The 21,045-nt window shown below is 37.7% G+C and overlaps 1 protein-coding gene across 1 annotated transcript in view; it reads left to right on the forward strand.

Annotated features, from left to right (window-relative positions):
- Nucleotides 1–20,129, forward strand: part of AOX1 (aldehyde oxidase 1) — a 42,637-nt gene extending 22,508 nt beyond the window's left edge. The window contains exons 21-37 of the mRNA XM_030485608.1: nt 83–205; nt 965–1,061; nt 1,986–2,110; nt 3,538–3,671; nt 4,973–5,060; nt 6,552–6,638; nt 8,769–8,960; nt 9,262–9,489; nt 10,534–10,629; nt 11,313–11,441; nt 11,937–12,011; nt 13,662–13,714; nt 14,646–14,760; nt 15,398–15,463; nt 16,030–16,218; nt 17,092–17,259; nt 18,318–20,129. Of these exons, the coding sequence (XP_030341468.1) occupies nt 83–205; nt 965–1,061; nt 1,986–2,110; nt 3,538–3,671; nt 4,973–5,060; nt 6,552–6,638; nt 8,769–8,960; nt 9,262–9,489; nt 10,534–10,629; nt 11,313–11,441; nt 11,937–12,011; nt 13,662–13,714; nt 14,646–14,760; nt 15,398–15,463; nt 16,030–16,218; nt 17,092–17,259; nt 18,318–18,368 (2,016 nt within the window). The 3' untranslated portion in view covers nt 18,369–20,129. The remainder of the gene's footprint in view (nt 1–82; nt 206–964; nt 1,062–1,985; nt 2,111–3,537; nt 3,672–4,972; nt 5,061–6,551; nt 6,639–8,768; nt 8,961–9,261; nt 9,490–10,533; nt 10,630–11,312; nt 11,442–11,936; nt 12,012–13,661; nt 13,715–14,645; nt 14,761–15,397; nt 15,464–16,029; nt 16,219–17,091; nt 17,260–18,317) is intronic.
- Nucleotides 20,130–21,045: the final 916 nt, after the last annotated feature.

Below are 21,045 nucleotides of genomic sequence, written 5' to 3' on the forward strand. Positions count from 1 at the left end.
GGTTACACAGGAGAAGAATAGCAGCATCATGTATGGTAATCATTTGAATCCTCTGTTCTATTAAGTGATGTGTATTTTACAGGTGATCTGTGTTGGTCAGATTGTCTGCGCTGTGGTCGCAGATTCAGATGTTCATGCTAAACAAGCAGCTGCAAAAGTGAAGATAGAGTATGAAGTGCTGGAACCAGTGATCTTAACAATTGAGGTACTAATAGTTTCTCTTGCTTTTTTATTAGTTTATCTGTTTAATTAACGGAGGCAGCAGTTCATACTTTTCATTTGCTTTTTAAACATGATTTTCTAAGGGAAAAGGGTGAATATGAATATACAATTAACCAGTCTGTCAGTCTCTCCATAAAAAAAAGTTTCAACCCTTTGGCTAATTTTGACCACTGGTGGTAGATAGGCAACAGTCTCAGAAGTATTAAGGTCCCACAAATTTCATAAGAACAAACATAAGTGTATGAAAGAAGAACTCTTTTAATGTTTCTGGTGAGGAAAGTCAATGAGCATGCTGGTTGTTTGTAATTCTTTTGGTAGCTATCAGCTGGTCAATCAGCATGTGTATATTGGCTGAACAGTCAGCTCTTGATCATCTGTAGCATTTTTATCTGTTGTCCAGCTATCAAGCCAGCAAAGTTAGGCTGGAGATGTAGGAAGTGTGGGGGGAATGTGAGGGGAAAGATGTTAGGGATATAGAACATACTAGAAATGTGATGTGGCGGTTGTAGGGGAGATGGACTTATGCTGGCTGTTAGATGTATGAGAGTGAAGAGCAGGTTGAATAAACTGAATGCATTTCCTTCAGAAACTGCTATCATCAGTAACACGAGATACAGCAGGAAAGAATTGCTGGATCTGAATGCACAAACTTACCAAAAATGACAGTAAAACGATGAGATACAGTTGTTTATTGAATCTTTAAAATAGTTTGAAAAACTATTTCTCTTTTTCTCCACTGCAGGAAGCTATAAAGCACAACTCATTCTTTGAGCCCAAAAGAAAACTAGAACAAGGAAATGTTGATCAGGCATTTGAAACTGTTGATAATATAATTGAAGGTAAACTGCAGAATATATTTGGTGAGAAGTTGTTGTCAGTATTTGGGTTTGTCTGTCTGTTCTTCAAGTCCCAGTTCTACCTTTTTTCCATACAGCCATTGGGCCTGAGAAAAGTCACCTAGAAGAAGGTGTGATTAAACCTAGTGGTCTTGTGATCCTGCCACTGCATTCAAGCTTTCTGCATGCTCTGTCCTTGAAACGGAATCGCAGAATAACTAGGTTGGAAGGGGGTCATATAGTCCAACCTCCTGCGTAGAGCAGGTCCAGTTAGTTCAGGTTACTAAGGGCCATGTCCACTCATGTTTAGAGTATCTCCAAAGATGGAGATTCCACACCCTCTATAGGGACCTCTTCTAGTGTTTGAACACTTTTGTGGTGATTTTTTTTTTTTTCTTGTATCAAGTTGGAATTGCTTGTGTTTGTTGTTTCTTACCCTTCCACTGTGCATCTTTGAGAACAGTCTGGCTTCGTCTTCTCTATACCCTCTCATTAGGAGGTTGTAGACCCAGATTTCCCCTTAAATCTTTTCTTCTTATGGATGAATAAATCCAGTTCTCTAAGCCTCTTCTCACACATTCTGTGGTCCAGCTTTCTGACCATCTTGGTAGCTGCCTTCTTGACCTGGTCCAGTATGTCTATGCTTTGTTTAATTTACCTGTTTTATTTAATGTTGACACCACTTGTAGGCAATATTATTCTGCTCTTAATCAGGTTCTGTTGATGTCACTGGAAGAAGACCAATTTAATCCTTCAAGGAGTTTAACCTGTGTTTTTATTTTAGATGTTGCTCCTTCATAAAAGAAGTACCAGAAGATTTTACACTGATCACCATAATTTAAATGATGATGGGCTGTTAGTTCTTTCCTGGTTCATTTCTTCTGTCTTTTTTCCTCAGTATTATATGTTTTTTTCTTTTTGAATCAGGGGAGATTCACATTGGGGGACAGGAACACTTCTACATGGAGACTCAGAGTGTGCTTGCTGTTCCAAAAGGAGAGGATAAAGAAATGGATGTGTATGTGTCAACACAGCATCCAGCAGTTATTCAGGTAATACAGAGCATTCTGAGAGAAAGTGGTTGACCCTGTGACAACAGAGCTTTTTAAGTCTGGTTTACAAATCCATCTTAACAATTCAGAAGCAGTAGGAACGTAAAAATGCACATCTGGATTATACAACATCTGCTTTGAAGTACTGCTATATCCTGATAAACACTTGACCACTACACTGTGAGGATAAGGAGGAAGTAAACATCTCTTTTTTTCATTTTGATCAAAGTACCTCATGCCCCACTATTGTAGGCATGAAAAACTCTCTGTGGAGTGCTGAGGCACCTCCATCTCCAATAGCTTTCCATTGAGGTCAGGAGCAATCAGCACCCTGCAGAGTCAGAGCCTGCTGAGGGTTTAATCAACTCTAATAGCTGTAGGTGAGACTGCTGCTCCATACCAGAATCATAATAATGGAATAGTTTGGGTTTGAATGAACCTTTAAAGATCATCTAATCCAACACCCCTGCCATGGACAGGGTTATCTTTCACTAGATCTCAAAGTTTCTAAAAGCCCCATCCAACTTGACCTTGAACACTTCCAGTGATGGGGCATCGACAACTTCTCTGGGCAACCTGTTCCGGTGTCTCACCACCCTCACTGTAAGAAATTTCTTCCTTATATCCAATTTAAATCTCCCATCTTTCAGTTTCAGTACAGGCCTTTGTAAAAAGTCTTTCTCTGTTTCTTATAAGCCCCCTTTATATATTGAAAGACCACAATAAGGTCTCACTGAAGCCTTCTCTTCTCCAATGTGAACAACTGCAACTCTCTCAGTCTTTCTTCACAGGAGAGATGTTCCAGCTCTCTGATAATTTTCATGATGGTAAATGCTGCAAGGCTTGCATAGCATATAGTCTGCATAGCAATAGCTGTGGTGCGGGAAACTGATACTATTTCAGACTCAATACTGGCATTTGTGTTTAAAAACCACTTCAGCTCCTTTTATCATTTCCATTTTTAGTAGTATATTGCCAATAGCCAAGAAGTGTGAAGAACTTTGTGCTTGAGAAAATGATTTGAAGCAAGAACATTCCTGACACTAGCAGGCCCTTAGATTATTAGAGAGAAAATTGGTTTATTTGAATTAAAAAGAAAATCTATTATCTTTGTAATAAAAATAATAAAAACTGTATCCTAATCCCTTTTTCCTATACCTGAAGCTTCTTACTGTTTAGGTAATGAAATCCAAGGGTATTATTCTTCACTTTTATCCATGGCCCTTTCACAGTCTCCATGGTAGAGATTTTGGTATCTTTTTCTTGCTTTTTAACCTCAGGTAAAGGAAAAATTATTTTCATCCTATTTAAAAAAAAAAAAAAAAGGAAAAGAAACATCTATGGAAGCCTTTTCTAGAAAAGGTTTTTATAACCTCACTTTTAGGCTTAGTTTGAGTTGGCATAAAAGATTAAAACTATTTTTACAGGAGATGGTAGCTGCAAGTTTAGGCGTTCCAGCCAACAGGATCATGTGCCATGTTAAACGAGTTGGTGGAGCTTTTGGTGGGAAACTCCTGAAATCTGGCTTACTGGCATCAGTTGCTGCAGTGGCAGCAAAAAAGTAAGTGCAATATGTGTGTATGGGGATATGAAGAGAAAACGGGGTGAAAAAGTTTTGCATATTGGCTAAAATGCTTTCTCCTTTCCCAAAGCTGCTAGCCAAAGTGTCGTAAAATCCTGACTGTTCACATTTTATAAGACTGTTAATGCATTTGTTTTGTTTTGTTAGACTACTTATGTTAAGCAGCTCTAGCCTCAACTACAGTAATGGGAATTGAAGAAAAAATTGGTGCTAGTATAAGCTAGAAATATTCTTGAAATGATTGAGAATTTCAAAAGGACCAGTCCTTAACTACTGAGGCTTTGTATGTAGATTTGAAGCATGACATTAGCCATCCAGATGTGAACTTTGCTGGCACAGCAGAATGCAGAAGGAAGAGTTCATGAGTAGAATTGCTTCTAAGAACAAATAGTTCTGGTTCAGTCCCCAAGACCTTTCAGTCAAAATTAGCTGAAATCTATTAGGTGGAGGTTTTTTTGCTAATGCTGCCTGAATTAGTCTAGGTACATTAATAAAGCTCCGTTCCCCACCCTCCAAATTTGGCCAGACAATATTGGCAATTAGCTGTCAGAGCATAGTAACCTCTTTTGTAAGCATAACTGGTTTGCTGCAGAATGCACATCAGGCTACATCCTGTCTTAGCGAAAATGGCCTTGTAATCTGAGTGATTAGTTCAATACATTTCTCTTTTTACTACTGTCATTGTTTTACAAACTGCTCTTGATTATTTTTGGGCATGTTATCTGTGTTTTGGATTAACCAGGCCATGCCAAAAATAATGTTTTATGTAGTTTAAACAATTTTTTTATTATTGTTAAGACTTTATTTTACATCTGAAGTTAATTTTTTTCAGAAGTAACTCTTTTAAATGGCATTTGCATTTGTAAAATAGTTTTCCTATTTTTATTATTATCCATGTTCTGGTTTTAGTCAAGGCACCATTTTTAAGTATGATTCTGAATAGCTAAGACGTGATTATTTCTTGCTTAAAGATGAATGCGAACTGCTGTTAGCTCACTTAACACAGTTCAGTCTTAACACTAAAATAACAATTCCCTGAGAAGAAGTTTGCACTGAGTTAGCTTGTTGGCTTTCAAGAGATGAAATTAAAATTCAGACATGACTGTAAATGCAAAAAATATGAACTCTGGACATAGATTTAAGCATAATTTTAAGCCTATTCAAGTGAAGTGTGATCTAAACGCGTGTTTATATGGATGGCTAGATCATCATACATGATGAATAGCTATCTTGTTAACAACATCTCATTTTGACTGAAATTTGACTTTTTTTTTATTTAGAACTGGCAGAGCAGTCCGCTTTATTCTGAGCCGAGGGGATGATATGTTAATCACTGGTGGCCGACATCCTTTTATTGGTAAATATAAAGTGAGTGCCATAAGAATTCAGTGAAAAAATGCCTGTTCATATTCTGTGAATAAGTATGTTAGTGTTACTATTTAATATGTGTCCTATTAATGAAAATGAGTATAATTGGTTCAACTTGAAAACAAAACTACTAGCCAGGAAACCAGAAAATCATGTTGCTGTGCAGTCCTTTCTCTGCTTTTGCCTGTATCTCTGCAGGATTTTGTTTTCTTTTATTTTCTAGTCCCTTCATGTCCTTTTCCTCTTATAGCTTTTTCTGTCTTTCCTTCTGGGAACAGAAAGCTAAACTAGCTGAGACTTCTTCTGCAGAGGTTTATTTTAAACCATCCATATGGTTCGGTTCACACAGAGGAGCAGCTAGTTTTTCATAGAAACAGTGTCATACAGGAGAACTAACCCTATGGAGGAAATTAATCTCTTCCCTGCTCATGCACTGTCATCAGTCATAACTACTCATTAGGACAATTTCTGCTTTCCCTTCCATCTCTACTTGTCATGGAGATTACGCATGCCAGCCACCATAAGAGGGTTCAACTCCAGGTTTCCCTTGAATCAATGAGCCTATCCAGCTGTGTCCAAAGAGGGACCCTGAACAAAGAAATCCCTGGGCAATTATACCCCTACAATCAAAGTTCCCCATCCCTTACGCAACAGTTCAGACCAATAGTAATATAAGGGTCCGGGGCCTTCCTGTTCTTCATTGGGTCCTTTCGCTGTCTCTAGGCAGGCTGTTTCTTTTCTTACCTCTAAGGTTGCATCTTCTACTGGTGATTGTAGCTTCCTTATCTTCCGGCTTGAACCAGCTCTGAGGCCTTCTTTTACTTAACTAGTTAAAAAGTTCAACATATCTAGGTGACAGTTCACAGCTTGCAGCCTAAGCCTTCAGCAAATTCAGCTATTAATGCTAAGCAAGTTATGTTAAACAAGTTCTATGTAAGTAGTATACCAAATCACACAACAATCTACATAAGTAAAGTAAAAGAAATTTTATAAGATGTTTCCCTAAAGTTGAAAATGAGTCATAGCTCTTGTTGAGTTCAGGAACTATTAGTGGCAACAGGTGAAAAGAGAGATGTGAGATAAAGATAACATTTCTTCAAAAAGAAAAGCTAATAATATACTCCATTGGCCAGACACTATTCTTACAGTCAGAGTGGGATTTGATTTTACCTGCAGTGAACGCTCCTAGATGACACGCTTATCAACCATGTCAGGCAATACACAGGAAGCTTTTGGGCTTCCCTGTGTCTTCATTTCCCAGTGGACTCATGTTGCTTATTATATGCTGTGTCTATACAGGTGGGAAAGCCAGTATCTTAGGAACATACTTTCTTTCTCTCTCACCCTTCTATAATTCCAGTGAATGCTGCCCAGAAATTAATAGTGCAGTATAAGCCTAATTGTGTGGGTTACATTGATTTTCAAAATATACAAGCACTGAAGAAATGAATGAATGCCAAAATCTAAATAGGCTATGGTTGTTCCTTATAGGTTGGCTTCATGAATGATGGTAGGATCAGAGCTGTGGATGTCAATTATTACATTAATGGAGGATGCACCCCTGATGAATCTGTCCTGGTAAGGATTTTATAAGCTGACAAATCTCATAACATGGAGGAATCATTAGCTGGAAAATTATGAAGGCCAAATTCCCTTGCACATGTATTGTTAATCATATGGTCTTTTGATGTAGGGACTATGGGTTGTTGGAAAATCTACACCTAACTGGTGTAACTTTTCCTTATTCAATATAGTGAAGCGCTATAATACTTTTTGATATTTTCCCATGCATTCACTTCATGAATGGTTTTTCAGACTTATTTTCCTGTTATTAACATGTCAACTATCAATGTATTCCTTTTAAAATACATAGTACCTGTATTTGTGTCTCCATAAAGCTCTATGTCTACAAGGCTTGAAGACCTTTCTTAGCCTTCAGAAAATTCATAGTGGTAGTTGTCCTGTTACTATCTCTATGCATTTGTGTACTGGGTTTGCATTTATTGTGCTGTATACCTCAGTTCCTCACTTGTAGGTCTGCAAAGCACAAAATGTTGCTTGCTTTAATATCAGTCACTAGCTATTTGTGTTTTTATAGTCTGTTCTAGCTGTAACTGAAATATTTATTGAGGTTGCTATCCCTCATCTGCTTGTCATTGCCCCACTTATGTGTATTTTCTGCCCTCTGAAATCTGTTGGTGTAACTGCCCATGCTATTGCTGACTAACCTGGTTCTGAAAAATAACCTGGGTTAGAAAAAATCATTATTAAAAACATGTACATTAATGTGGATCACATATCAGAACCATCTTAAGATGAAGTCCTACAATGTTACAGTGAAGCTGGTGGACCTAGAACTGGGAGGCAGTGATAACCAAATGGTTAACCTTTCCACCCAGCTCAGCTGCAGCTGGAATAGCACATATGATAACAGCCTAACTCTCTAACATCACTACCTAATTAATTAGATTGATAACCAGTGGTCTAGCTGTGTGATTCTATTAGTATAGCATTAATAATTCACTGCTTTTAAAAGCAGAAATACATTTACTGGAAATAAAATTATAAGCTTTACCAAACTTAAAGTCCATGTTTCTTTCTGGTCCAGTGTGACTTATCTGTGTGTTCCCAAGACAGTATTTTGGGATTTATCCTTTCTTTAGAGAGGACCTTATTTTATGGGAGCCTCACCCAGGAGAGCCAAGGTACTAGATGCTCATCGTAATAAAGACTGGTCTTCAACATGAGGGTTGAATACCAGTAATCTATGCTTAACTTAGTTATTGTTCACTCAAGAATGAATAGTATGTTTTAACTCTATGATTGCGCTAAGATTAGAACAAACTTTTTTTTTCTATTCCTCAAATAACTTTTTGACTTGCATTTCCCAAGTGAAAAGGTAGCATTATATGACATTATTCATACGCACAGTTATTACAGCAAAACTCTCTTCAGTTGTTTCTATGAAGAAATGTTCTGAAGTTTATTGTTTAAAGCTCAGTGGGGACAGTAGGAATCAGGCTTCAATTTGCCATTCTGAGAAAACTACTTAACATTGAAGAGAGACAGGGGCCACTTCATGAGGCATCAAAACTTTAAAAAACTTATTTATTTAGTTTGATACTGACTCCTAGAACCTAATTTGAGGTCTCTAATACAGGATTTTCCTTTTCTTGTGTTTCTGTGCAATGTGAAATCTCTAGAAGGAAAATGTAAGGACCAGAAGACACCGTAGACTGCAGTACATATGCTTTCTGATGGAACTAAACCTGAACTGTGAATTTCCATAGGATGTGATAATTCTGAATGTTTTCATCAGTTCCTTTCACAGCTCCTATTGCTTTAAATCTAATCTGCCTATTTTTAGTTCTGTGTGGCTTTTGATATCAAAGTAGGAGCAAAATCAATCATAAAATTAAGTATGGACTACATCCTTAACTAGTGACCAGCACCGAATTACTAGTACATCGGCTGTGTTCTATGAATATCAAAAAAGAACTGAAAACTAATAGCTATATTAGAAATGTATTAATAAAGTCTGCATGTGTGTAAGAGTATTCTTACTATCAGTGATTGTCAGAAACCCAATTTTAAAGCTAATTGTCTCAAAATAAGGTCTCTATATGAGATGAGAAATATTTCAATGTGAATTTGAAAGAAGCACTGTTCTGACATTTAATAACTAGACCTGTTTGTCCCCTACCACAGGTAGCAGCAGTATCCTTATTAAAAATGGACAATGCATACAAGATTCCAAACTTGAGATGCTGGGCTTATGCCTGCAAAACAAACTTGCCATCAAATACAGCGTTTCGAGGGTTTGGCTTTCCCCAGTCAGCACTGGTGACAGAAACTTGGATAACAGAAGTTGCAGATAAAACTGGTTTATCACCAGAAAAGGTGAGAAAAGGAAGGCATCTACTCTCAGGAAATGAAGTCTATGCAGTTGGAAAGTTAAAACCCTTTAGACTAGCTCAACTGTTCAAACAAATATTTTCTAAGTCAGACAAAATTTATGCGAAAATGAATATTTTCTTACCAATGTCTGGTTGTTGAATGAACAGCATGTTCTTACAAACTGAACCAAACTGGTCATTGTTCAAAAACCATATGGTAATCTTCTTGTTGTCTAATAGTCCCCTCAAACAGTCAGTCTGCCTTTAACCAGATTGTGTGATAAGTGTTAATTTTATTATTTCAGATCAGGGAAATAAATATGTATAAGGAGAACGAGCAGACACACTTCAAACAAAAGCTTGATCCCCAAAACTTAATACGGTGTTGGAATGAATGTATGGAGAAATCTGCATACTACAGTAGGAAAAAAGCTGCCAATGAATTTAACAAACAAAATTACTGGAAGAAAAAAGGGATTGCCATTGTACCACTGAAGTTTCCGTTTGGACTAGGCACACGTTACCTTTCTCAGGTTAGTTTCTTTAAAGAATAATTGAGCTAAGCTTTTTATCCATAGAAGATTACAGTTACTCTACCTTAGGATATAAAACACATGTTATCTTTCAACTTCTGGAAATCTGTCATCCTCCTAAAGGTTGTTCCGTGAAGGCTACACTAGCTTCTAGCTCTCTTCAAGCTGTGATGAATGTTGTTTGGTTTTCAGGACCCAGGCAGCCTGGACCCTGCCCAGTCCCATCTCTTGTGATGTAGCATTGGTATAGATGAGTTGGACACCTTTATGAAAAGTTTTTGAGGACTGATGGCAAAGTGTTAATTGAATAAGCACTGAGCTTATTTTTTCTGACCATGGGGGTTCTACGAGATGCTGTTCTTAAAGACTTAATGTTTTGATGTAATCAAAGATTAAGCTTAAGGAAGAGAAGAAGGACAGTAGTATTTTTGGTCTTTGTATTTTTATTTTTTTTTAATGTTGGTGTATCCCACTGCTTCTGAAATAGACAGGATTTTATCAATTGAAAATTAATTGACTGGCTTGTGTCATATCAAACTGGCTGTCTCTTTTCAAGACTAAAGTCACAGGGTCTTTGTAGTCTACAGTGCTACTTCCAACTGAGCCCAGCAGGAAAAATCTCATTCAGAACCTTACTGCTGTGACTAATGTTATGGTCTGACCATCCTGTGCTGTTGAAAAACCTGTGTCCAAAGGCTCTCAAACATCAGTGAGGGAGAAAATGGAACTTGCAGCAATTTGCATGTACCACCACTACTAAGTGAGGTCCTCCATCTAGTTTTGGAACCACTGAGATACTGTTGCCAGGTGAAGATTTATTTCATGATTTAGCAACAGAAAAAGCAGACCTCCAAGGATTAGTATCTTTTCAAGTTCATTGTAGAGGAAGAGCAGGAGCTAGCACTCCAAATCTTGTCTTCTATTCAAAAGCATTAAACAGAAAAATTGAAATACATTTCAAAACTGTGTCTGTCTTTTGATTCATCAATTCATCACCATATACAATACATTTCTCACTAGTCTAATCTTGTTTTTGTTTTTTAGGCTTCTGCTCTGGTTCATATTTATACTGATGGGTCTGTGCTTCTGACACATGGTGGAATTGAAATGGGGCAGGGTATTCATACAAAAATGATTCAGGTAACAAGTGATCCAAACAAATATTACCTTGTGCTTTATCTGTCATGCAGATAAACAGTGTGAAGGTTTTCTTCTTGGTTAGTTAGTGTACCAGTAGGACAGCTTCTCTATCAGCATAGCCACTGCTTCTTTGTATTAAGAGAGTTAGAAAGCAAAAATACCTTCATTAAGAAACACAGAAACAGCAGAAAGAAAACACAGATTGTTTGCTTTTTATTATTCCAATGGTATAAGCAGAGGCTTATTAAAAATTAGATTTTCAGGGCTGATCCCATAAAACCCATATTAAGAAGAAGACAGTCAGTATTCATATTAGTATACAGTCCAGACAATATTATTATGGTCGTATTTGTTTAATCTGTAAAGATATTTATCAGCTTTATGAAAGCTTGGGATCTGGGCCTGCATAATTTGCCCTAAGTCGTACAGGATATAAGCAGCAAAGTCAGGAACCAAATGTTGGACTCCGGAGTCTCAATCCAGAGTTGGAATACAGCTAAAAGCATTGCCCTTCTTTTATGTTTCTTTGTACTGACAAACTGATTTCAGCTAGAGGTTGGAAGAGGACTTGCTAAAACTTTACCTTTCCTGGTATTGCTGACTTCTAGCAAGTAAAAGGGAACTGTTGGAGTGTTTAGAATGTTTCTAAACCAGAGGAGAATATGTTGTTCTTCCTGAAACAGGTTGCTAGTCGGGAATTGAACATCCCCATGTCAAGTATTCACTTCTGTGAAACAAGCACAACAACTGTTCCCAATGCATGTGCCTCAGCAGGATCTGCCGGGACAGATGTCAATGGCATGGCTGTGAAGGTAAAGAGAAGTATTAGTTTAACAAAACACCTTATCCCTCGTGGTATTTAATGCCTGCCAAACTTCAAGCATTAGGGATCCCATAGAAATCAAGTTTGAGATTACCAGTAATACCACTGGAGATTGGCAAGATGAAACATGACTTGTGGACAGTTTCTCAGTAATGGTACTTAGGTGTTTTCAGAATATGATCTGAGCTTTCCCCAAAAGGCTTATGTTTGGCAAAATCCTTGTTTTACCTAACAAACTAACTAGTCCCGTACAAATCTTGTACCCTGTTCCTGTTCTAAATCTACTGAGTCATGCAGATTCCAGCCTTTGTGACTTAACCCTTTGTAAGGTTTGTGCGTATGCAATTAAAATGACACATCCTATCATACTTTTTCAAACCGGGATGACAGTAAAGAATATACTGATTAAGTACTAACTAGAACATATCTTGAATAGTACCAAACTGTGTTAATTTTGTGTTATATTCTCCTTATTTCTCACCAGGATGCTTGCCAAACTCTTCTGAAGCGCCTGCAGCCTATCATCAACAAGAACCCGAAAGGGACCTGGAATGAATGGGTAGGACATGAATCCTATTAAATTTGTTTGTGTGCTTGCAGAAGCTCTGATATATGTATTGTAATCTATCAATCTGCTCAGCCTAATAATCCTGAAGTTAAAAACTGTAGAAACAGGTTATTTCACAGAAAGATGGAGTGTGGGTGCTTGGCTTAGGTATGTGGGAAAAAATCCCCAGATTCTGTGTAGTTGGAAAGGAGGGGAGGCTATCTGTGAAGACACATTTGGAGGCACAAAAGTTTTTAATATACAAAAATATCAGCTTGTGCAATAACACAGGGCACCCCAGCTTACCCTCAGACAAGCTGTTGCCAAAAGATTGACAGGGTGTGTGTGTACAGTGTCGGTTTTCCTACATGGCTGTTCTTTGTTTTTACCAAATCAATAAAGACAAGCCTTCTCAACTTCCTACCTCCGTCTCTCTCCCACATGCAGTATATTACAGAATTACATAAAAGGTAGCAGGAATCCTTGCTTCCATTGCTCTAATATGTAATTAGTTACAATATTAGTTACATTTGCAGTAGAGCAGTACAAAAATAGTGCTAAAGCTATTTATAGAAATGGCCACTTTGTGGTGCCCACTTGAAACGAATAAAATTTTAGGGCTAGAAACTGAATTTTCTTAACTAAAAGCTTTCTCCTATAATAACTATTTTTGTGCAGATATGGCTGAGAATCTAGTACTGTGTATTGAGATGTTAAAAGAAAACCTCTTTGTTATGTTTTCTTATCCGTTTTTGCTTATGGTCTGTTTCTGAATGAAAAGGACATTTACAGATCCAGCACACTAGGGTGTTTCTTCTCAAGTGATTAAATACTATAATAACTATGAAGATCTAAGCTCTTGGCAGTAGTAATTCCTAGCAGTAGCAAATAATGTTGGAATACATGTGCTAGCTTGATAGCTGACAGCTACGTATGTGAAGATAATCTCCTCTAATGGATGTCAAATTAATCAGGCACACTCAAAATACTAGCAGAAATAGCTTACCTAAGAATGTTGATACATGCAGAGAAGTAATTTTAATTTCTTGCAAAGTCAGTAAAATACAATTAATTAAAGATAATTTAAAAAACCCAAACACCTTTTTGACTTGTTAACTGAGTAAATCTAACATGAGAATGACTGAAAGGGAATAGATTTGGGACCTCATAGTGTCATTCTTACCAGTGGCAGAAGAACACTGCAAAGAGCATTTCTCTTTTCAACTGTCACTTTTGTGCAAATAGGTCATGCAGATCTCTTATGTCAGTGACTTATCAGCCAGATCTGTTCAATTGACAAAGAGAGACCCATTACTATTGAACTTGAAGAGAAAAATTGAGTAGAACCCTTTCTGACTATGGCGTTACCAGTAATAAAGATTCTGCAAGAACACCACTGTTGACTGGTCTATTCTTTATTGTGTTGCCAAAAGAATTCAGATTGCCCATCTAAAGGGAGTTTATTTCTACACTATTAGGTGCCATGTGCAGCTAAACATGCTTAACTCAGATGGTTTTCCCTTCTTTACAATTTATTACAGTTTGTTTTTTAACTAAATATATGTAAATAAGTAAATGAATGTAAATTAGGTAAATATATGCATGCTGTGTTCCTTCCTGATTCCTTCTGTTGTTTACCACAAACACTGCTATATTTTACAGATTAAAGAAGCTTTTGAACAGAGTGTGAGTCTTTCAGCTACTGGCTACTTTAGGTAATACATTTTTGTTCCTAAAAAATAAATAGGTTAGACCAGGACTGATTTCTCTACATAATCAATGCCATAAATAGAAGATCCTGTCCAGTCGTTCTTTCTAATGGCTCAGCTTATGTTTCGTGTAATTCTTTGATATATGGGGTATTGGAGAATAAAGTCTAAGTGCTGTATTGATCTAGTTCTTATCCAGTCGTATTCTTCACATCCAAGAATCTCAAAGACAGCTGAGCCAGCTAGGATGTGAGAAGTTGAATATGTGGGTTTTGTGTATCCCTTTTTCAATGCATGGTTCAGTTCTCTGAATTATACTATAATTATTTTATGGAGTATAATTCTAAATATGCTCAACAAAGACGTTTCAGTCATATGTGGTCAGAAAATATGCCTTGGTCATACAGCTCACATATTTGGGAGATACCACACTTCACTATCCTCTTGTATCTTCTGAATTTACCCCATCAGTCCTGACTACTACAGTCTCCTCAGTTAGTCCCACTCTCTTCTGAGTAATTACTCCTTTATTTCAATATTCCTGTTTTAACCTTCTCTCTCATTCAGTAGGCAGTTTCTGCAATTTTAACTCTTTAATTTTTCTCTTGTAAATTCTTCTTTCATAGGTCCTGACCAGTTTTCCTACCTTTTTCTGAATTCCCTTAAATTCGTATTCTGTACTTGATTACTATGTCTTTATTAGTTTATTTCTGGGGTTATGCTGGTTATTGACTCTCCTGAACTGAAATAGCTTGCTTGTCTGCTAAATTTTATATAAACACCAGATCGTCAACTACTAGTGCTACTAGTGCTCTGTAGGATTTCATGGAACTTAACTGCTGGGGTTCTGACCTTTTATTTAAGACTAAAAGTTATTTCAGACTTTCATGTGCTCATCTGCTTTGTTCTGATGCAAACATTAATTTTCTTCCATCAGAGGTTACAATGAAAACATGGATTGGGAGAAAGGGGAAGGACAGCCATTCACGTATTTTCTTTTTGGAGCTGCTTGTTCAGAGGTTGAAATTAACTGCCTAACAGGAGATCACAAGGTAATGACTGAGTGTCAGGGAAGTTTTGTAAATAATGTGAATGAAGTTTGTTTGTATCACTAGATGCTCCAACAGCCATTCAGGTTTTGCATTAGTAAGCAACCTGTCTCCACATGATAATATTTATGTTTAAAGTGTAAGAGCAAATTACAGGTGGAGCTGAATGAAAGCTGTGCAGTATTAAGAAGCTTTTGGCACATCTGTATTAATGTCACATGGGTTCACCTTCCGGGTTACGGCAGACATCTGACATGTTCTTTGCTTGTTCTCTCCCTGTTGCCAGCAAACAAATTAACAGCAGAGCTAAATATTCTGTTTCCAGGTTTTTGACCATCTAGACAGCTAAATGTTATAAACAACTGATCATATGCCCTCTATCTGTACTTATTTATGTGGGGATTTCCTTGTGCAATGGGAAAAATCTGGCAGGGCTGTCTCTGGCTAAACTTCTGATGAAGTTGAGATAAGCCTATTTTGCTTGTTGGGTATTGGAAATTACTTTGAAATTGTGCACATGGAGGGGCCTCTATTTTAGTATATGTGATTCCAATGAATACTAGCTCTAACCCATATTATGTTCTAATGTTTCCACTCTATGCATCTCTCTCAGTAATATGCATTTGAATTTTATTGACAGAACCTCAGAACAGACATTGTTATGGACATTGGATGCAGCATAAATCCTGCTGTGGATATAGGGCAGGTATGTGCCAAGAAGTTCCTGCTGTCTTCTTACGCCAATAGCCTTATCTGAAATTAAGATTACCTCATTAATTCAGAAAACGTTCCTTTCTTACTAATGTTAAAAGTCATAGATCATATTAGAAGGTCCTTTACTTGTAGACTTGCCACATTTGAGTCAGAGCTTTTTTGATGTCAGTGAAGCTTGAATTTTACCCATGGTGTCAACCTGTAGTATTTCCTGTATGTATATATGCCCACTATCTGCTGGACTTAAATCTTGTTTGTGACCTACAGTCTCCAAATTCTCCTGTCATTTGACCTGCCTTCCCCTTTGATAGCCCGCAATTAATAAAGGCGTTTCCCTGCTATCACTTCACCATGAAAGCATTTGTCTCTGCCTGGTATAAAATAGAGGTGTGAAAGCTTTTCCCGTCAAGTTAGCCCCAAAATGTTGAAGACTCCCACTAGGCAAACAGGAATGAAAATGATCTTTTAACAGCTAGTGATATAAATCAGTTCTTGACAAAATTTTACCCATTTTACCAAACATGAGAATGTAAATGCTATTTCTTTTCTTACTTAAAGATTGAAGGTGCCTTCGTTCAAGGCATTGGACTGTACACGATGGAAGAATTAAAGTACTCTCCAGAAGGAGTCCTCTATACTCGGGGTCCAGATCAGTATAAGATCCCTGCTGTTTGTGATATTCCAGAACAGTTTAGTGTTTCCCTGCTGTCATCTTCCCAAAATCCTCATGCCATCTATGCATCCAAGGTAAGCAAACCATCACAGGGCCGAATTCTTAGATCCCAGGACAAACAGAGAAATTACTCTGACACAAAACATATATAAGTTTTCATTTCCTCTTCTTTAGCTTTTCAAACATGTCCATAAAATTGTTTTACTTACAACATTAGGGAAACTAATAGGAAAAGACATGTGGAGTATTGCTGCATATCTTTCATGGCTCTTCAAACAGAGCTTTTATCCTTTTCTGTGAACTTATCTCCTATGATTACCTTTGAAATTCACTGCAAGAAGGTATGATTCTTTCTTCATGCAGCATGCTTGGGGAAGACGTTTGATTCTTGTATTTCAGCAAGGGGATAAGTAAGATACAATTGCAGTATCCCACTCCAGTCCCCATTAACATGTCCAATACCACAGCACTGAGAGGAATATGGAATAAGGGTGGATTTGACCTATCTTTGAGATAAGGAATAAATGCGAATCTTATGTCAGAACCAGTGAGAGGATGTCAAGCCCACTGAGGTCAGAGGTGTTTGCACACAGGGAATTATCATGAGTTCAGGCTTTGTTTCTTACTTGTATCTGTACCTGAATTTAGATTGTTTTAATTTTATCTGCTAGTAATTCTAAATCTCAGTTTAGCAATGAGCAAAAAAGATTCTAAAATCAATAGCCAATATTTGAATCAACATTTTTAGCTCCTAGGAAGCAGCTGCCATCAGAAGACTTGGTGCGAGCTAAGCTTGCTTCCACTAAATCTAGAATTTCCTTACTGAAGGATGAAACACTTTTTGAGTCACTGACTTTTAGGCTTTTTAGTTGATATTGATATAGCATGTACTCCTCTCATTTGCTCTAAACCTACACCTATTTGGCTTCTTTTTATTTCTTTTCAAGGGCATAGGTGAGGCAGGACTTTTCTTGGGATGCTCTGTGTTCTTCGCTTTGAGAGACGCAGTAACTAGTGTGAGGAATGAAAGAGGACTGAAGACGACCTTTGTGCTGAATAGCCCTCTGACCGCTGAACAAATACGGGCAAGCTGCGCAGATGACTTCACTGAGATGGTAACAGAAAGTTGGGGAGGGGTCTGTTCAAGTGTGTCTGGGTAGAAGTGCATACTGCTTTTGGCACCCTTGAATGGTGGAGTGCCTAGTGATGTCTCCAATTGGTCACGCTTTGTATACAGCAGTATTATATGGCTCCTTGTAATCAAAATGTCTTGTACCAGCTCTCACACAAGTGACTCCAACAAATGCCATTCAAGCACTGTATTGGAATTCCCCTGGTTTGGTATGATCTTTTTTTAAATTTAGTTAATATTGTAAAATGATTTTTACAATCCTCTCTTTCCCTGAAGCCCTCCTCCTTTCTTTGATATGTCAAATCCTATAGAGGATTAAATAGCTTCTCTTACTGACATGCAGTGGATCAGCCTCCAAGTGTCTTCAGTCTCTTTCCAGGTTCTTTTTCCCAGTGTCTTGCACTCTGGCAAGTCATTCTGTCACCTCATTCTGGTACCCCTTGCTATGCCCAGGACTCTCTGTGAAAAAAGTAATTAACTCAGAGCTAACAAAAGGATACAGAAGAAAAACAGATGAGGCAATACACTACTTATAATGCTATCGTTTGTATTCTGTGTTTTCCGCAACTGTTCACCATAGTCAATATTCCCACTGCTATTACAATTCTATTTCTGTGTAAGTTTTTATTTACCCTGCCACATCTAGGAAGCAAGGTCCTTGTCAGTATATAAATCCCTATTGTGTCCTGAACTTCTGTGGCTCTGCCATGGAAACTCTTGAGCTCTCACTCACAGATTACTCCCATAGTATTTCTGTGGTCATGGTGGGCCATCACTGGCCCCAGATGAGTAGCATCGTGGGCTTACTCTCATCGCAGGAGCTTATGGGTGATGAGGTCCACAATTTCAGAGACCATGCTTTTCCATCACTGTTTGGCCCTGACCTCAGTTATCACTGACCTTCCTTCTAGCCATCTTCTGTAGGTATCTACTGTAGAACACTGCTGAATGACTTGGAGGACTTGATAAGGGCAATATTGGGAGCTTGCCAGTCAAATAATACTAACAAGTCATTTTTTCATTTCTTGCTTGTTCTCTTAGATGACAAACAATGAATCTGCTTCCTTCACTCCTCGGGCCATATCTGTCTGAATGACAAACCAGAAAGCACAAGACCGAAATGGAATGGAATAGAATGGAAAACTGATTTACAGTCCCACTGATTTACAGTACACACTAATCAACACACAGATAAATATATTTTCTCATTTTCAGAATAGAATCAGCTACCAAAAATAAGCATATTACATCTTCTATCCTTATCTTCATTCTCCATCCAGTACATTCATTACAGTACTCTGCTTAAATTACTGCATTTAATTGCTAAAAATACATCTCCCGCATTTGAATCATATGTATTCAACAAGAAAGATTCCCTGAACAGCTCAGCTCAAATGCTGGAGGAGGAGAAAGTTAGGATGAAGTATAAAAGTATGTTAGATAACTTACGGCCGCTTATTACACTTAACAACTTCGTTGATAAATGATTTTTTAATGGCTTCAGCTAATTTCCTAATTTACATTTGAGTCTTGCAGAGGAGTGTGAGTGCAGAGATAGTTGTCTGTTGAAGAATCAGAACCTTGTTTGTTGGATTCAGTCCCTTTTTGATCAGAAGTGACGCCCTAATTTGTAGTAAAGCTGTTTTAGATTCTTTTGGCACAGGTATCTTTGTGTTTAAAACATGCAATAAACAAGTTAGTATTTTCTTTTGCTACACCAGGCAAATTGCTATGGCTGACCTACATATATAGGAGATCAATTTTATCCCAAAAGTTGGAAAGAGTCACTTAGCGACTCCACCAGAACCTTTCTTTTTCTCATGGAGCAAGCCAAAAGACTCCAAATGGCTTTTCAAATGGGAAAACTCACATGGAGTTCAGTGTGCTTTCAGTAGGAGACTGGATGAACCTGTCTCTGGAAAGGACTCTTAAGCAGAGGTTAATCCTGTGCTCAAGACTATATTGAGCTATGAAAGTACAGTTAAGAGCTTTCTCACACATTCAGTCACTCCTGTGATAAAGAAGATAGAAAAAATATAAAGAGGTCAAAAGCTGATCTGCAGAGATCAGTCCTCTGATGCTGCCTGTGATGCAGTAGGATTAGACCAAACCCAAGTAGTAGCAGGTGGAGAAAACACAAAAACACAAAGCATCACCATATTAAATGGTAACGAATTCTGGTGTTAGTAAATTTGAGTATGTATGTATTTGTAACCAAAGATGAGACCAAAAAATAACATAGACTATATCAAAGTTAATATATTATGAAAGCTCTAGGCACAATATTCAGATTTCAGCATCAGAATCCTCTTGAAGTGCAAAGCTGAGATTTCAGTTCTGAATGCACACATGCACAAATACACCAATCTCCATGGTTTTGAATTTGGAGCTTTGATCTGGGATACATCATAACGCAGAGAAAGCGCATCACTTTTTATAGTGAGTCTACAAAAGTTACCCAAACTAGCACATGAAAAATTGCAGCAGGTTCTTTCATAAAAGAGTAGGACTGAGAAAATAAGCAGTTTGTACATTCAGTGTGTAGTTTCAGCGAACCTCTGCATTAGTTATCCCTTGCTGAGCATGGATTGCTTTTCCAGTTACTCATATGTCAGAGTGAGCAAGAGCCACTTGTAATAAAAACTGCCAATTGTAATGAAAATAAACAGCTCTGTTTGACATGTCAGCCTGCAGGCTGTTTTCATTTCACTGCTTCTCAGTTTTCCACAGACTATTTCCTCTTCTTGCCTTCCATCCCTTTTATTTATGAATTGATGCTGTGACAGAAATCAGGTTAGTAGGTTAAACTGGTTTTGCATTGGCTATTAAAATACAAAATTCTTACTGTTTCAATTTGTTTGTCTCTGTAACCACTATGAGTAGGTGAAATTCAGCTGCTTAAGCATAGGTGTCTAGACCATTTTAGGTGTCATAAGACAGCAGAGGCATAGGAAAGCACAGGGCTGGAAGATACCACATAGCAACAGGAGGCCAAGCAGGTTATAGCAAATCATCTGAAGTGGCATTAGAAGTGTGGTTTAAGCAGCTAGGGTCCTATTGGGTTTTAGTTCTTTTTCTTCACTTTCTTTGTATTACTTTGGCTTTTATATATTGTAAAGAGGTCAGTAAATCAAATTAAATGTTAATCCAGCTACCATAATTAGCTTTTCTGATTTGAAACATCTTAGTTTCACTGCATGGGCTTTTTAATGACAGTTCACAACCCCAAATGTCAATAACAGCCCCAAAAAGTGGTTAAATCCCACTATATGCTGAAGGAGGGAGCATAGAGGTCTATGGAACTGCAGGGGGGGAAGGTACCTTGTCTGTTCTTCTGCGTGCTGGTTAGTTCCACACAAGTCAAATCTGGTAAAAATCATGGTCCAACCCTTGCAGGCAATGACATCTCCCCACCTGAAGTGATGAGGTATTTGCACTCCAGGGATTCATCATGTTCCAGAACTGTAGTTTATTTTCTGCGGTGCAGATCGTAAGTCTGCTTGTCAATATTTCTCAGTTATTATTAACAGATTCCTCCCTGCCTTTTTACAAGTGGGACTGTTGTCTAGTTGTATCAGTAAAATCTATGCATGTGGCAAACATGGGTTGTTGTTTTTTGGGGGGGGCTGAAGCATACTAAGTTATCTCCTGGCTTTTAGGTGTTTGAAAAACATAGAAGCTAGAAATACCAGCAATTAATCATCCTCATAGATTACACTATGGCTACGTGGGATATTATGAAGTACATTTTCTTAGGCTCCACAGGTGT

This window comes from Strigops habroptila, chromosome 5 (assembly GCF_004027225.2).
Source record: "Strigops habroptila isolate Jane chromosome 5, bStrHab1.2.pri, whole genome shotgun sequence".
Lineage (NCBI taxonomy): Eukaryota > Metazoa > Chordata > Aves > Psittaciformes > Psittacidae > Strigops > Strigops habroptila.